Raw genomic sequence first — 18,974 nt, forward strand, 5'->3', positions numbered from 1 at the left:
GGCTGGTGTCTTGTCACAAAACATATTGACTGATATCCCTTGCCGCTAGCTTGAAGTTAAAGCCCAAAGTGTCCTTGGCCGTCAAAGAAAGTGTTCTTTATACACCCTGTATTGATTGTGTTCCAGAAACTTCAATAACCTTCACAAGTTCTGAGAGTGCTCCAGCCACAACTACTCCCACAGTACTGAACTACCGCTAACCAGTGGGGGTTCCCACCTGGAGCGTACCGCATCTAGTCAATCTTTTGAAGGCTATCTTGTTGACGGAAAAAAGGAAGATGTGTCTGCGTGTTCACTGAAACCCATTTCATTTCTCTCTGTGTCCTTGCTGTGTCCCCAACATGCTTTCTTGACGTGAGAGCATTTATATGGGCATTTATTGTTTTAAACAAAGAAAGAAGAGGAATAATAGAGGAGTTTGTCATGTTGATTTATGTTTCTATGGATACTATTCATTAAGAATATGTGTGCTTTCAATTTTTATATCTACATGTATGATACTCAAATTAGCAGTGGATATGTTGAAAGGGCAATAATTACAGCATTTTTTTATCTGCATAGCAACAGAGAAAAGAACACAGATAAAACACTTAAAATAAAATAAAATAAAATAAAATAAAATACTTACAGATCAATGACAATATTGCTGTTTACTGTAATTGGTTTGAATTATGGGTCAACTTTGCCATTATGGTGTCTCTTGAGAAAGTCAATTTTTGTCTGTGTAGTTCCTCACTTAGACTGCAGCAAATATTCTTTATCTGCTGAATTCATATAATCTAAATAAATGTTTATTTCCCCTAAAATGACTATACTGACTTGTATCTGAGCCAAGTTTGTCACTAGAGAAGTGTTTTCTCATTCCACTACTAAAGGGGGCGATGTCTGTGCCGTTCTTTAAAATCTGAGATTCAAACATGTGCAAGTTAATTAAGATTTGTCATTAATATGAAAATCAATTGCTGTCTAATACGGGATTGATGGGGGAACACAGTTTGAAACCTCTAGAGCAAATAAACCTGGGACCTCCAGCAGAGCAGACAGAGAGCAGAGTTAGCATTAGCATATTTAAAGTTTTGACAGCAGACACAGTAAAGTGTTTTTTGGGTTTTTTTTGGATGTAAACTGGACCCTGGAGCTTCCTTTCCACTAATGACCAAAAACCCCCATCGTAACAAATATTAGTGAATGTTTCACAACCATCAACACTGTGCATATACTCTAACAAACAATATAAACAAATGAAAAATGCTAACTACACTTAGCTTTCTGACAAATATGCTAGTCACTGATTTTGGTGCACAGTAGACTCCTCATCTGAGTCTGACTGAGGCTGAAACATGTATGGCTGAATCTCTCTAATGTTTCCTATAATGCTAAAGCTAACCATCTTGATGCGCACTGCCGTTTTGGTCAACTCAGGCCCCCAGGAAGTGCGCTGGACGTTGAAGCCAATTTGACATAGTAGCCAAACTGTGTAACGACAACTTCCAGGGCAGTCACATGATGTCAATTTGGCCCTAAAAGATTTTTTCCCATAGACTTACATTGGAACAATTTCCCCATCAGGATTTGATCCATTCGGTCCGACAAAATTTCAAAAGTCTACAAGAGCCACAAAATTAAAGATCTTTTCCCCATTTAAATAAGTAGAGAGCTAAACTGGAAGTAGCTGTGTCAGCTGGCAAAAGTATCAAGTGCGTTCGTTCTATGGGCCAAATGACGGAGAAGATCTCAGTGGTTTATCTTTTTGGCTTCATAAACCACTGGACAATTCTCGTTACACGTCTGTGGGTCAACCAGCACAAGCAGCTCTGGAGACAGCGGTAAGCATTATCGAAACCTACCAAAAGAAGCTGTGGTGGGTGGGGCGGACATAGCTATTATACGGAAAAACCATGTTAAATTAAATATTATTGAATAAAATTAAATAAAATTAAATTAAATTAAACTAAATTGAATTGAATTGAATTGAATTAAATTATAAAAATATATTAAACATGTCTGAAGGGGGGGACTTTAAGCATGATTTTAAGTGACCTCTGAACATTTTGGGTTTACTTATTAGCCATCAAAACAGCACCTTGTATCTCTGAGAGTAAGTGAGAATACTGATGGTGACAGAGATCTGTAATCTCTGGTTTAAAACTGCAAAAACAGTTGGCTAATCCAGTTGTAACACCTTTCCCCAAAACGATACATGTTTATGATCTACCAAAAGTATGGTGTTTACTGTACAGAACATGATTTTGTGTAGCCTTTTACAACACAGTCATAAAGTGCATCAGCAAGTCAAGAAAATGATTACAAACACATACATGAGCAGTTGATTAAGTGTCTGGGTCTCCAGTGATTTTCATGTAGTAAATATATGTGGGACAGAGGGTTGGGGGTGTGAGGAGCAGAGAGGGAGACACTTTACTGTGGGGATGGTAGACTTCACTGCGCTCCAGCGATATGTAAATATGACAGTGCTTCGGAGGGCAGAATAAATGTGACACATTGATTAAAATGTTGGGCGAGAACAACGTAGCGATGTCTGCGCTTCATATCTAATTAAAAGAGATCATTGTCTTCTGGCTGCTCTCTGGCAGTTCAATTCGCCTCGTTTTCACTCTGTTGATGAGCCAAGGGAAGGCACTGCATATTTACCCCACTTGTATATTTATATATTTTTGGCACAAACATAACACCCCTCCTTTGTTTTGGTTAATCTACGGCGGCGAAATGATTCACTTATGAAGTGTAGACTTAACTATGTTGTTGGATTGAAAAAGAAGAGACGAGGGAGAATGTGATCAGAAATCCATTAAAAAAACTGGGAAAAAAAATAGTACAAGTTTCTGTTAAATGGAAGCAACGCATTAAATAAATCCCAAAAGCCCAGAATAATCACAGTGCCAAAGAAAAGGAGAGGACTTTACTGCTGAGTGCCACCAAGTGTATTCTAAAGCAGGTACCTTCACGTCAATTTGATCAAAGTTTACTTTCTGAAATGTTACTCTCCACTTGGAGCACAAGTCGAAAAAGCTCAGCCTCGGTTGCACGCTTTTCTAATCTCTGGCTACAGTAGAGCATGTTAATATGTGCAAGTTCAAGTTCTCCGGCGAAGTTTCAATGATCTAAAAATCAGCTTTTTCACAAGGCAGATACTCAGCATCTATCCATATTTTCTGAATGCAGTCTCAAAGTTCTTTGTCTGCAGAGAGGAAGCCACTCATTAAAAGTGTGATTTGCACTCTGGTCACACACCAGCAGCAGACAACGGACATGGCGAGCAGTCACCCGGCCGCAAATCCTTGCAGAATGCGCAAATGCCGAGCTAATTAACAAACTCGCACGCCTCAAACCGAACGGCCGACAAGGTCAAAGGGTGATGAACGTCAGTAGCCAGAGACACTCGGTGGCAAATATACATTAAATAACACTCCCACTGGGTGGTCTTAATGAAGAATTCATGGAGAGGTTTATGAACTGTGATCTTTTATGAACTATGTTACCCAATTACCTGATAACATATTGTGACTTCCATCTCGTTAATGATTCAAAGGAAACTTGTGGATTTTCTCGCTTGGCACCTGATGTTGTTTTGACTAACATTTTAACTCAGAACATCACATTACACTCGCCAGGCTGACAGACTGTCATATGCTACTATACTATGTGTTTTTTTGAAGAGGAAAGAGAGGCATATTAAACATTTATGGATACACATAAAATCCAGTCACTGTGATTTCTTTGATATAACAGGCTGCTTTGAAGAACAGGATGGAAAAAGAAAAAGGCATGGATAGAGGCAGAGAGTGGCAAAGGCATGCCGTGGTGTACACTTAGAAATGTAAATTCAATAATGGTGTGAATAATCAATAGATATACTCGCACACATTCTACAGAGAGCCACTTGAAAAAAAAATGTGAAGTAGCCTTAAAAACACTCTCTCCGGCATCAATACCGCTGATTACCATCCAGTCTTCAACGCTTTGAATCGATACTTCCACGCTGAAATTAAGAGCAGGAGCATCCCCTGCATTTCCGAACAGGGATTAAAACCATTACATGAATCTTGACTTTCAAAAGCTTGTTTATCTACTCCCCATTCTGAGCCTACCGGGCCTCAGTCACACATTGATGAACGGCGTTTCCCTGCCAAGGCCGTGTAACTGGGTGCACCCTGTGTTTCTGTCGGCTCTTGCATCTGTCTGCTGGCATGTCATGTGGAAAGGTCAACCTGGTATCTCCACCTCTCAAAGTGGGGGGAGAGAAAAAAAACACCTAGCTAACCGTTTCTGTACATGTCAAAGATGTGAACTGCAATAAGTTAGAGGTGCCAGACAGGCAGGGATTTAATTAAATTAATTTTGATTAACTGTAAAGGAGGGGTGAAGATACAGTCAAGCTCTGTTCAAGCTTTCATATGGAAGTATCATTTCTAAATTGCGTATTTTGGATGCAACAGTGAAGTACTGTTATGGTGGTTATTGTAGAACTGGAGATATGATGAGGGACTAACATGGATCGCAATTTTGACCAATGTTGTGTAGGTTCCTGCCCCTTTGAGGGTTTAAGACACGAGATAAGAACTGACTCAGTATCCTATAAAATTTAACAGAGCCACCGCGGGAGCTGCAGGAATTTAATTTCTCTCATCGCTGATATGCGACTCTCTAGGACAGAGTTGGCTAAACGAAGGGGGTGAAAGGGAGTGTGGGAGTTGTGAGAGAAAACGAAAGCAAGATAATGAGATGAAGAAGGAAATTACAGGGAGCATGAGGGGTATATGCACAAGGTGTTGGAAAATTGAGAGACTGTAATACAGAGGCAGCAGGAATGATGCTGGAGAAGGAAAGGAGCAAGGGAAATGGAGAGTGGGAGAGAACGGCTTAAGAATGTGAAGAAGATGAGAGAAATGGCAGGAGGGAGGGTGGGCTGGACGAGAGCCTTTCATATTGATACAATCGGTCAGGAAATAATAACACGAGTGAGTGAATAAGAAAACCTCATTTCACGTAATGAGTATTCTAATCAAGAGATTACATTATCTCACATCGCAGAGACAGGGGAGAGTGAAGCCCCTGGCAACTGGGTGTTGGCAGTGATCGCGTGCTGGGGAATGGCTTAATGCCTTCTATAACTGTGCTGGTACAGCAGAGCTATTACAGTACATGCCTATGCACAATCACACCCTTGGATACACACACGCACACACCTAGACACTCTTGTATTTATAAATCCGTGCATGCCAACTGGAAAAAGTTGTTGGAAGCAGACAAGCTGTAGCGCTCGAGTTAGAAATAGATGGGATTTCGATTTAACTGCGCAACAGTATTCTGTCATTTTATTTTTGCAGTTTTATGATCAGTGAAAACACAGGTCTGTGCAGAGAAAAAACAAGTAAAAATCCCCGAAGATGATTACTAACCTTGCTATTGATTACCATAGCGACAATCAAAGGATTTAGAAAGTACACCAGGAAGCAAATTCTGCTGCCGACCTGCTGGGTCTTTACATATTTCATCTGGCCTGGAACGCCTTGGGGTCCACCAGGAGGAGCTGGAAAGCGATGCTGGGGACAGGGACGTATGGGGTGCTTTGCTTGGGCTGCTGCCGCCGCGACGAAAATGGATGGATGCCTCCTGATTTTAGCTGATTCAGATTTTCTCTCATTTCAAGAAGTATTATTAGGTGTGTTTACATGGACATGAACAACCCATCTAAGATCAGGTTTTTGGAGTTTCCCTTTCATTTGTTTGAGCATGTGAACACTTTTTCCTGTTCATAAGAATATGTTCAGAATATGCCAGCTGAAGCACTTTGAAATAAAAACCGCGATGTATACGGGGAATATATGCAAGCTGATTTCTCTGTGTTCATATCCCTAAAATGATTATAACCAGGATAAGGCTCATGAATGGATTATTTATGTCCATGTAGTTGTGCTCATTGACAGCAAACATATTTAGAACTTTTCTTTAAAACCGATGGAAACCTGGCTTAAAATAACAAGAATGAATATATGATCTCAAAGATGAGTATTTCATTAGGCATCCACCAAAATCTGAGCAAATATAAATGTTCATAACTATTAGAAAAAGTTCAAAAACAGCTCATTTGGCCACTCAAACCATTTCTCGGGATTACGGGGGCATGATTAGATCCCTTTCATTTCAAGTAACGTTACAATTTTATTTTCCTTTCAGTCACAGGCATTATAACCATTTGCTACCACATAATAAACTACCATTCCTATCAAATGGACCCTACTTGGTCAGAAAGCTAACTCAACTAACTAGCAAATTAGGTCAGACCACTCAACTCGATCCACTTACATGAATCAATTGATCTTATTATCAACTCTGTGATTGACACAGATGTTGGTGTTACAACAAGTTAGCTAACAAAGTAGCTTCAAAATAATGTATAGCATGCATGGGGATGAATTACACCTTTTGAGAACGGCTCTAACAATAGTCAGTAACTGTCTGGGCCGATGAAGCTGAAAATCGGCCAATTCCCATCATCAGCAGATCTAACAGTGCTTGTCTAGCTCTTACGTATCTTTCCTATTCAAATACAGCACATCTAAGTCATGGTTGACTGAGAAATTCCTGTTAAAATTAAGGAAGAAGCACCTCATCCTCGTTAAATAAAAGGCTAGTTAAAATGTGGTTATACACATGAGAAATGCTTTAGAAAAATTAAAACAACTCCCAGACTCCCAGTGAAGGAGCACTGGGGAAAATGCTGTTTTCTTGGGTATGAACTCACACAGTGAGACACGCACACACACACTGATCGCTTTGAGAGCAACTACTGCCACAGATTTCCCTCTGAGATTCAGCATAGGTCAGCTCAACAGCTGTTCACCCCCTTAGCCAATCAAACAGGAGCAGGGGGCAAGAACCCAGCATAAATACACGCCAATTAAAGCACCTAAAATTAATCCAAGCAATCAAGCTTCCCATGTCTTTCTTCTCTTGCTACTTCTTCCTGACAGTTTGAATGCCATCCATCACATCACTGCCAGTTTCTCTCCTGATTAATTTATGACGAGAGAAGGTGAATTGAATCAATGTTTTAAGATGAGTGCTTGGTGGAAAAATAAATCAAGGATGAACAAACCTCCGTGGCGTTGGATGAAAAATAAAAGCCTGGGGGTATGCCAGGGAGGGAAGACAAAACAAACATGGTGCAGTGGTACAATAAGGCCCTACACTAAAAGGAGCAATGTTGAATGAATACTGATAGGGAGCGATAATGTCATACATCATTATTCTTCTTTATGGTTGTTGCTATTCAAAGCTTCATTTTTATTTTATATGTAGGGTCTTTATACTAAACATATTCTCAGCACATATATTTCAATGGCTGGGTCCATGTTTTTTTCCAATCACTGACCTGCAGCACTGTCTGGATCTTGGCAGAGACGTCAGCCTGCTCGTAGAGTTTGATGCCCTCCTCGTGGGCCCCGCCTGGGCACTGCACGGCGATCTGCTGCAGGTGGGCCAACACTACGCTGTGAGCCTGGGCCACTGCCTTGAACTTATCAAACAGGAGCTCCAGCAGTTCCAGCAGCAGCCTGTAGAGGGAGCCAGAGAGACAGAAAGGGAGGGAGAGGATGGGATACAGGAGGGATGGGGAGCAGGAGAGTGAGGAGTAAAGACGTGAAGAGGCAGAGAGGGAAAAGGGGGGAGATCGAGAGAACTCATGAGAAGTACTACTTAACAAAAAACAAAACAGATGTGATACAGTTTTTTCGCTTCCTGAACACATTTATTTTGTAAGCCAGCACAACATTCACTCAGTTTATTGGTTAGGAAAATACTCTGATCCTACAATAAATCTCTTGGCCTTGGATTTCTCTACGAAGAAAGCTGGAAGCCTACAAGGAATTCAGCTTCTGTTTTTATATTAGAGAAGGAGGTAACAGTGTGGTGTGAAAGACCATATTAAGTCTCCACATCCCAGAATATTGCCACAGTTAGAGATAGCTTTCTGTGCTCCTGCAGGTCTGCCTTGCCTCTAAATTCATGGTATCCATTAAAACAGCTGGGAAATAGTAATTAAAATACATCGTAAAGTGCAGCTCTAATATGATTTTATAACAACACGGTCCCAGCAGTTGTAGCAAATGTACTGTTGTGATTAAACAATATGTATATTTTTCATTAACAACCACTTAGGTGTAGACGTCTCACAGTTTATAAGCCCCTGCTAACAGTCTATTCAGATGCATTCATTCAATGGCTAGACTGAAAGAGGTAAGCTGGGTTTGTGTGGGTGGCCGGGAGTTTTGGGAGAACAGAAAACACCTGTGGAGCTGAGGACAGACAGACAGGGTGTTCCAATACTATTTGGTATGCCAAAACAATCTGTGTGTTTCAATAAAGAGTACGTCAAATGCAGTATGCCAAAAATACCAGGATGTTCCACTGCATCCAGTCTCACTTTGCAGTGTGCAAGCGAGCATGCTTTTCTGGCTATTCTGACCCACAATCCTCTGTGCAGCAGAAGATACGACACATCGGCTGAGCCGTGAACACATGACAGCTTGACAGCCTGTTGACAGCTGACAGAAGCCGCAATGACTGATGACAGTGCATTCAAGTGACTGATGACCAGTGGAATAGGAGGAATACTAATTTTTTTTAAGTGGACAAAATAATCATTAATTAAACAACAGCAGAGCTCTTTGGGTTATCTTATGTCTCTGGCGAGCTCGGTGAATGGCGTTTTGTTTTCTCTTCAAGGTAATATTCATAAGCAGGAGGGTCAAAGTTCAGGGCGTAATGTTTTGACGTCATATGTCCTGATTGTGTGCATACTGCATGCAACAGTACGTACTTCTAAGGGTAACTGCAGTACCGACTAAAAGCAAAAAGTATGCAATTTGAAATGCACCCAGGAAAGGCTTGACTGTCGTTGGAAGGAGCAGGACGGTGTTTTAGTTTATCAAGATCCCCACTGGCTTCTTCCTGAGGTCCACAACAACATTACATTTGTGACAGTGCATAAAACAACTCACATGTAACACTTAACAAACTAACAGGACTCGACTAAAACATCGACACAGACAAACAAGACAGCTCCCGGTGATACAATAATTGAGATATATGTTTTTCCATGATTTCATTTGGTAAGTAACCGCCAGATTGGGGTTAAATTTTGCTCTGATTACCTGATGATGCTTCGTTATTGTAATATTAGACCAAGTATTTACATAATACTATTTCATATGCACAGTACATGTACATTAAAGGGAATACTTCCCAGGAAAAACAATATTTTTTACCATAAATTTAGTTCATTACAGTTATAAAGGTAACCGTTTCTTGTCGTCTCCTTTGGAAAACATGAAAACATGATTAGCATACTGACAGAAAACCATCACTAACAAAAAGGCCCCGCACCACAAACAAAGACAGATACAATGAAACTTACCTTTGATATTAATTTATTAGGCTTTGTGGATAATCTAGGTCTTTATCAAAAGGTGCTGCTCCTAAAATCTAGCTTTACTGTTTTCCTGTGTGATATGTCGAGGGAGTGAATTCCATTCATTATTATATCTCTGTACGTCACTGTACCTTTAATTGAGTTTGTTCCTACTGTTGGTAATATAAAGTTTCCACTTGTAGCATGTCTTGTAGGGTACTTTTGATTGCCCCACCCCCCACTATGGTATCGTTTTTTTGTTTGGCTTTCACCTCAGTTGGAGAAAAGCTTTTTTTAAATTCATAAACCTGAGAGCTGATCCAGAATGGCAAAGTAGTGTCAATGCTTGGGCTCGCCTTGGACAAAGAGACAGCCAGCCGAGGCCCAGCATTTTGCAAGCGCGATCACCTCCCCAGTATACTGACACGCCTGTTCTTCTACTTGGTTTAGCCAAAAATACCCTGCGTCACCTCTTCTTTGTCGGTCCAGTCTGGGTATGTAACAACACAATATACTAAAAATGATTGTGCATCTCATGCTTCTGCTCCATGTTACATTTTGTTTTAGCCTTTTCGCTGCCGCCAGAAAGATGTACATGTACACAGATGCATTCTACTTATGCAATGATTGCTATTTCACTATATTTACCTACACAATAAAGGTGACTAACATGTAATTGTAAAACTGCTATGTATAAATCCGACTTATGACTTGCTGTAAGGAAAACTAGAGGCAAAACTATGGCTGCCCTGAAGAAAATGAGGGAAAACAGCAACTAGCAACCCAAAAATCATTACTGAGTGCATTTCACATTACCAATTAGTTTGCCTGTTTTCATTCACATTTCGTATTCAGCACATACTCACAGCTATTTTTCCTACAGTAATAACCTGGCACCTGGGCTGGCTATTGGGAAAAGTAGCGAGCTATCCGACCTGGACTCAAATGAACAGCTCCTCTCATTAGTTTCTAAATGGCTGTGGCTGAAGAAGATTGCACAGCCAAAACCAAAAAGACCTTCCACTTGATCTGAGTGTTACAACTCTGGATTGGAAACTCTCACAGTTGCCTCATCTACACTAATGCTTTTATACAGACTTTGCTATACCTGTTTTCTGCACAAGGACAAAGCTTTCAAAGTAAAGAGGGAACACAGGTTACATTAACTGGGTCTGAATGAGTACCCAGTGCACCCATGCTAGTGAGTGCCCACTTTATTTTAGTGGTGTTATTACAGTTAATACAAATACAGTCACACTGTTTGTCTAACACTGGTCTTTTAGCACTCTCCTCTGGCATTTTAATTGGGTTTTATTTAATTGGTGGTAAGTGAGACCTTTGTTTTTGGCAACTGCAGCCTACAAGTTCAAAATATTGGCAGTCCCAAATAGACCTAGATTTATATACGTCTTTTTTTCTGGGCAGCTGAACCATATTGTTGTTTTATATACATATAAGCTGTGCAACTCTTACAGATAGCTGCATTTGTAAATCCAATTTGACCTGCATTGTTTTTATGCCCCTTAACTTTGGAACTCATTGCCTCAGGATATTAGAAAGGCAAGCTGTCGCTGTATTTTTAAAAGAAATTTGAGGATACACTATGCAGGATTTTCCTTAAAAAACAATGTACAGACTCATACAGAAATAATCCCTTTAAATGATCATTTATGATCCACTAAAAGTATGTGGTGGGGTACTCATCTGCAGAGACTGTCTGTATATTCTTATTTTCTTCTTGTTTTCTGGGCTTGGAGCATTCATTGGCGGGAACCTCCACAGCAATCAGGTGAGGTCAGGGCTTTGTAAAAAGGCGGCAACCAGGTGCCAGCAGGTCTACAAGAGACACAGCCCCCCAAAAGAACGCAAATATAGAGAGGTAAAATGCAAAAGGAGTATGTACAGACAAATCTATTAGTTACTGGAGAAAGTGGACATGTCATTTTGAGATAGTGGCTCCTACCCAATGACAACATACAGTTAATAAAAATATTTGTGTAACCGGTGGTGTCTAGCTCTGCGTTGTGTGCGTTGTGTTGAAGGAAGAGACTCAGACGTGGATATCTTTGGATGCAGTCTCCATTTAATCTGACGAAAGCAGCATAAATACAAAATCCTCCGGTCAGTAACGTTATCTTCCATAAAACGTGCCCCTACACAAATTAAATGACACAGAAATATGTTGTAGTGTATCATAAGCACTTCACAACAAGTTTAAGCTACCCAGCAAACTTTTAAATGCAAATAACAGAGGCTAAAACACAGAAATTTCTCCCGACTGCAAGGCCGCTTACCTCTCCTACGGAGATCAACAACAAAAGGGAAGAGGAAAAGGCGCGGAAACACTAGTTACAGAGGGCAGTGTCACACTGTATAATAAACGTAGGAGTACAGTCTCAAATTACAGGCCTACTCGTGGCCTAATGTGTCAGGTATTAACTAAAATAAATATAAATAAAATAAACTTAAGGTTACACAGATTTTGTGTATTTATAACATAATAACTAATGTACATTTTCTTTTACACATATTGCTGCTGCATAATCGACCCTGTTACATTTGTACATACATTAGTGTGAGTGTGAAGGTATTGATGTTATATGTGTGTGTGTGTGTGTGTGTACAGATGTATGTCTACAAAGATGTGTAAAGTAGTTGTGTAACTCCACAACTTGTCTTTAACAATGCTATTTATGTGACTCATGGACCCAATATGTTATTTTTGGAACAATTTATTTCTCTATGCTTGTCTGTGCTTTTTTTCTACAAAAAGTCTATAAAAAATAAAGTTAAAAAAATGGAAAAGGAGAGTGAATCTCAGATTGACTTATTTTCCCTGGCGAGTGTGTTTAGTAGTATCTGACAATCCTGCATAGTATAGCTTTAAAGACCTACCTTTTTAATATGTTTTTTAATTTGGAGTGTTATCACCTTAGTTTGGAAGTTTTAATAATTGGTTTTTACCTTTTTTTTAATATCCCTGGTTTTTATTATATTTATTGTATTGACTTTTATTTGCTGATTTTCGACATTTTATTCTGTTATTTCTTGTATTTTTTAGACTTGAAATTTTGTATTTATTTTTGTATATTTCTAATTCTTTTTTTAATTTATTTATGGGGCATTTTTCATGTTTTACTACTAGTGAGTAAACGGATATAAAAGGGGAGAGAGAAATGAGATGACATGCAGCCAAGGGCCGTGGGCTACGCTTGAACTTGGGTCACTGCTAGGGAGCTCAGTCGGTCTTTATGGTTTGGGCTTTATGAAGCTACCAAATTGCCAGTTGTTGTCCATTTATTTATTTATTTTTGTCTGTGTTTCAATTTTGCTACATGAAGCACTTTGAGCAACACGTTTGTATAAAAGGTGCTCCATGAAATAGTTGACTTGAGTTGAATTGAGTTGCATTTCTAATCTTAGACACTTAACATATATATGATTAAATATATATATAAAGCTAACCAAATATTTTCTGCACTCAATCAAACACCTTTTCTGCTGATTTAATTTAGAAAACAGAAGCACAACTAACCAAAATTAAAGTTTAGGTCCCAAACCAGAAAAAACAGTGACTGCCAAAAACAAAACATCTTTAATTAAGTATACAGTACCAAAAGCACCAGAGCCCACACCTCATTAATGCCAAGCTGATACAAATTACCAGCAATTTAAATACTACAAGAAAAGAGAGCATGCTAAAAGTTTTAGGATGCTGGCCAAGGTTTCCCAGGAAGGTCTAAGGATAATGTCGAGGCAAGATGGATGTTTCACTAGGGGGCATTTTGGTTGGCTGTCTGTCACTACACTGGCAGTAGCAGCGAGTAAATGTTATTAATGGAGAAGAAAGCAGGCACAAATCACTATGAGCTATAACTCAGTGAATGGAAGATGTTCGTGAGACGAAAAGAGGAGCTGTGAAATGCCAAAGAGTCAAGGAATTCTCTCTCTCTGCCCCTCTCTCATGTATAAACATGAAGGACTGACAAGAGAAAAGGATACACAGGAGACACCAACTTTCAGAAATTGACAAACAATTCATGGTCATGTATGCATGCATAGAGGTGGACAGGCACAAAATTTATGGCTCTGACCTTGTCACCACTTCTCTTTGTTCAATTTCCAAGCACACCGCAACACTTCCCCCACCTTACCCCTCACGCACACACATAGACAGACACACACACAAAGTGTAGACAGCCCAGTCCTTCTCATTATCTCCCAGAGGAGGCCATCCTAATCCATATTGTCTGTTCTTTGAGGCCTCGCTTCTCATTTCCCCTCAGGATCGAAGCTGACACACACATGGCTGATGAACAGTTGGGAGAGACAGCAGGGAGTGCACACGTGGACGTACTGTCCCTGGGTTACCATACAGCACACCTGTATGTTTGTTTCATTATAAGAGGATAACGATAGTGTCCATATTAGATTATCATTAGGTTGGCTGTCAACCACAGATAATGAAATTACAGTAAATAGGAGCCTGCACGGCAACACGTTCTCCGCAACAGGTTATACCCACAGGTGATCTTGTGCCTCTTATACTGAAAACAGAATTTAAAATAACACATATAACTTCCTGAGATCTGGACTTTTGTTTGGTATGCATTTTTAATTTCTCCTAGCTATTTGGGATCAGTGGGATCTAAAAAACTAAACATTGTCAACAATGATAAAGTCCCAATGTCCTCAAATGAGACGATAATAAAGTCCCAATGTCCTCAAAGGAAACTACATTAAAGTCCCAGTGTTTACAAAGGAGTACTTCCTAATTAACAGCGTCTTAGCTTGTTCCTGTTGCAAAAACTGGTAAAAAAAAAAAAAAAAAAAATTACTACAAGCTTTATTAAACATAAATAAACAAGTTTCAACCATTAAATGTGATCAGGTTTCGGACCTTGTCTACTTTTGTGTCAGGATCAGCTGCAGACTGACTTGGCAGAGATGGCTGCCATCTTGTTTTTACATGGATTAGTGTATTGTGCTCTTTCTACCACTAGATGGCACAAAAAGTGTCCACGAATGAGGACAACAAGTCTAAGTTAAGTAGAATCAAGTATAAGGTGCAGTAAACCCAAAATGTGACACAGGGTCTCGGGATATTACATATAAATATGTGCCACACTAGCAAGCAAATATATAGGATTAGATAACTTTCTAATCAACAACTATTAATTTAAAACAGTTTGTCAGTGAAGGCGACACCCATGTGTTTGTTTTGTTACAATAACTGACCAATTAAGGCTGGGCGATATGTAGACAACCAAATATTTTTTGACCAAATATCTCAATATTGCAACGATATTGTAGTTAACTTTGGTGCTTTCACAAAAATACGTACACAATGTGATTTGGGGTAGGTATAGTAATGGGTATAATAACGTAGTGGATAAAGGCAAATAATAGCAGAGCTAGAACAGTCTGGTAAGCTCAAAAAATTACATCACTTTACCGTAATGCAGCCTTTAAAACAAGGAAAAGACAACACTTACGATATTACGATATCCAAAATCTAAGACGATATCCGGTCTCATAGCATAATATCTATACAATACGGATACATTGCCAAGTCCTATGCCCAATGATAGGGTACTGTTACATAACCATAAGTTATAGTTGACAGTTTCTACACTACTGTTATTCTGCTCTAGCTGTAGCTTAAGGTTGTAGGTATCACCCAATCATTTGTACTAGTTCACATACCTTTTTGTTGTTGTTTGGTCATTAACATTTGTTAATTTTTGGCTGTTAAGACTCATATTTTTTCACTGGTTGGCCACAGAAAGTGAAAAAGTCAGAGTAAGTAGGATGACTGAGATGAACTTTACGTCACTGTGGTGCAACCAAACATGGACACAGCTTTACGATCAACTAACTCATTTCAAAGTATCATTAGTGTGGACTTTGCAACCTAACTGTATAAAAAAAACGGATGTATAGCTGATGCAACAGGCTGCTGTAGAGTCGTAGAAGTATTGGTTCTCAACCAGGGGTCATTGAGGGAGTTCAGGGGTTCCAGAGAAATATGGGGAATAGTTTATTTTCACTATTTAATTCATTTTGGAAGTGAGCCCAATGTGAGTGATAGTTAAAAGAGTGACTACTGTGATTACCAGTTTCACTTCCTCCACTTTCTCATTTCCCACGCTTTCTCCCTAAACTGTAGCTGACAACTATTTAATTCTAGTTGTAATGACTCTCAACAACCAATATCTTTTCAGATGGAGGTCAATGAAGCAGACTTTCACTAAATGGGGGTCTGTGACCTAATGTGTATCAATTTAAGGTTCCTTGATATGAAAAAGGTTGAAAACCACTGGTTTAAAGAACCACTTTTGAAGTATTAAATGTGCCAAGTCATTCTGCTGTCGCACACAAATTCACATAGCAAAAACAGGTTTACACAAATGTGTCTGTCAGATGTTTCCAGTGGCCACTCGACTGAACAGGCAGGAAAAAAAAACTGTGCGAAAAAGACAAGCAATCAATCTCGTGATCAATGTGCTTTTCTTGTTTTCAAATTGGATTTAAAACACTTTGCCTTTTATCTTAATGTTCTTTGGTCATTCAAGCATTTCTTCACTTTCAATCAGCTCTCTTTCTAGCTTGGATTCAGAATCTCCTACATACCAAAAAACAAAGCAAAGAGAAATAAGGCTCTGTTTTTATAAAATTCAAAATACAAGAAGGGAGTTCAACAAGTCTGATTTGATGTAAATTAAACTGAGCTACTCACAGATCAGTGGTGCATGCTAGTAACTGTGTTGCATGAAGTGGGAACCTGTATGGAGTATCTTACTAAAAGTAAAATCTAGTGAAAGGAGTTGAGAAAATGCACTTCAATGTGGCTGATCACAGAGGACGTGATTGAGAACATAAACCTCCCAGAGTAAAGCCACCACACTGCCGTATTTGCTGTAAAGTGCTTAAGTGTTGCCTGCTAGTCTGCAGTGCTATAAAATATAGTGTGCAATATGCAAGACCATTGTTCCCTACAAGTGGTACACTGGTTGGAGTTTCCATAGCAACAAGCCTTGACTTTAAATTGAAGTGAGCATAGGCAGAACAAGGTGTGTACGTATCAGAGTACAAACACACACACACTCAAACCCCTAAGTGTTCGCCCAAATGCTCCGACACAAATGCGACGTTAAGCGCTCGCACACATATGCGTGCGCGGGCAAACTTAAAACGATCTGTACGGAGTGGAGCTGGGAATGAGCTACACGGTGGCCTGTTACATTGAGGTCAGATGAGATTCAGGAGGCAGACCAGAGAGGGGAGGCAGACGAGGCCGGAGAGAACATCCCTGACAGAAAACAAGACGTTCCTCTTAAATGGTTCAGGATCACTGGACTGAGACCTGTGTTTCCCGAGTCTTGCTCGCTGCATGTGTATGTCTGCAGGAGCTGATGTGACTGCTTTTAAAATGTAGCAGTCCTCTACGGCAGGTGTGAGGTTGTTTGTGAGTGTGTGTGTGTGTGTGTGTGTGTGTGTGTGTGTGTGTGTGTGTGTTTAACCATGACTTGTCTAGGTTTAAAGCAGCAGAGTATCTGTTTTCATGGTCTGAGGCAGGCGTGACTCCAGTGCTAGCCTTTACTGTGTTTCATACCTGGTTGACTGTCTGACTATGAACACCCTGGGACTGCATTCAAAACATGTTGTCTGCTGCCTTTACTGTCAGCTCTAAAAATACAAATAAGACTTACTGTGTGTTAGCAACAAAAATGACTGCTTACTAATAGGGTTGGGCCAGTGTGAAGATGTTCAGACTGGTTTGATATTAAGCCAAACACCAGACTGGAACGCTATACTGAATTTTACCAGGTGTCGACTCGTACTTGACTCAGCTGCTGCTCCTGAGTGGAACGTAATGACGCCGTATCCTAACAGCAAATAAGCATCTGACTTTCACATCTCATAACGTAACATCGGCGCTCTCTGTCCATGCTGAATCCATTAAATATGTTCTTTTGTTACATTATGTAAACAACCCACACAAATAACAGTTGTGCGCTCAAGATCTGGGTGAGTAACCTGCTGTCTTTCTACGTTTGTGACATTACTTTTTAAGCAGAAAACACCTGTTTTGTATTGTGGTATTTACTGGAAATGACAATTACAATATAGCTAACAGCAAGTAGCGATGGTCATTTAGCAGAAACTTTCAGCTCCCTGGTGATCTCCCTCCAGCCAGCTGCGACCTCATTTTGTGTTTTGCAGTGAAATAAGGAGCTGTGGTATAGATCAGGGCTGTCAAACTCATTTTAGTTCATGGGCCACATACTGCCTAATTCGATTTCAGATGGGCCGGAGCAATAAAACCATTGCGTAATAACCTATAAGTCGCATCCGCTTCAATATTTTCACCTTTTTAGTGTTGAGAATTACAAGTACATTCTGTAGACATTCGTCCTTTTCAAAACAGATGAACAGCCTGGGATGTTTTAAGAAAAATAAGTGCAATTTCAACAGTACGTCTCAGTTTTTCCACATTCAGTCAGTCTACTTCTCACTGTCGTTACATGTGCATTCACACACACATTTCCTGACACAGATTCTTTGAAACTGAAGCTGCTGACTGACAATATTTTGCACAATGTTCAGTATCTTTAAACATGGTACAGTAAGTATTCATTGTTATATCAGAGAACATGAAGTCGGCAACGAACTGTTTGTGAATTGCACCTCTTAGTGTCGTCATCCAGTGTGCCGGTTTGGACCGTTTGGCCCATGGGCCGTATGTTTAACACCCCTGGTATCTATAATTCCTCACTTTGACTTCATGAATCAGTTGTTCCTTGTCCATTGTGTCGCTCGCATTTAATTGGGACACCTCTTTCGTTGGCTTCAAATCCAAAATGAATGTATAGTTACGGTTTTAGTTTTCTTGAGAAACTAACTCTGCCACATCTTGCCTCGTCACCCCAAAAAACACATGAACTTTCTTGTAAACAAACACAACGTGCGCTGCACGTCCCTCTTCCCATCTCTACTGAAATTTAATCTCTTTCATTTTGTCGCTGCTCAGCTCAAAAGCTGTCAGACACTAGTGTCTCCTTTAGCCTGTTTATAAACAAACATAATATTTTGTTAATCACATTGTCATATTGCTTTTTATTAATGCTATTTAAGTTGGATTTAGCGCCATGTTGCTGTCGGCACAGGTTGCTAATTAAGGCTACTTTTCAATTTGCCAGAACGTGTTACAATGACAAATACCAGCTCAGCCAGTTTTCATAAAATCAAACTTTTAACCTTTACCAGACTGGACCGTCAAAACCAGAAATCAGCCCACCTCTAGTGACTGATCAAAGCTATACTACTATTTATAAAGAACTGTACGGCATTGGTAAGAATACATGTTACCAATCACTGGAGAGATGCCACCTTGTGCTTAATAACACTGGAGAGTTGAGTCTAATGGGAATACTATAGCTACAGAAGAATAAGCACACAGGCTGCTTTAATAAAACTCTTGCATAGATACAATACTGAGGGGATTACAAGTGACAGCTTTATTAAGGTCTTATTTCAG

General features: G+C 39.7%; 1 protein-coding gene across 1 annotated transcript in view; it reads right to left on the reverse strand.

The window, feature by feature from the left end:
* The window catches only part of exoc4 (exocyst complex component 4), a 195,062-nt gene that overhangs the window by 155,451 nt on the left and 20,637 nt on the right, over positions 1-18,974 (reverse strand). The window contains exon 8 of the mRNA XM_049566575.1: positions 7,397-7,577. Coding sequence (XP_049422532.1) covers positions 7,397-7,577 — 181 coding nt within the window. The remainder of the gene's footprint in view (positions 1-7,396; positions 7,578-18,974) is intronic.

The sequence above is a fragment of the Epinephelus fuscoguttatus genome, linkage group LG22 (genome assembly GCF_011397635.1).
Source record: "Epinephelus fuscoguttatus linkage group LG22, E.fuscoguttatus.final_Chr_v1".
Lineage (NCBI taxonomy): Eukaryota > Metazoa > Chordata > Actinopteri > Perciformes > Serranidae > Epinephelus > Epinephelus fuscoguttatus.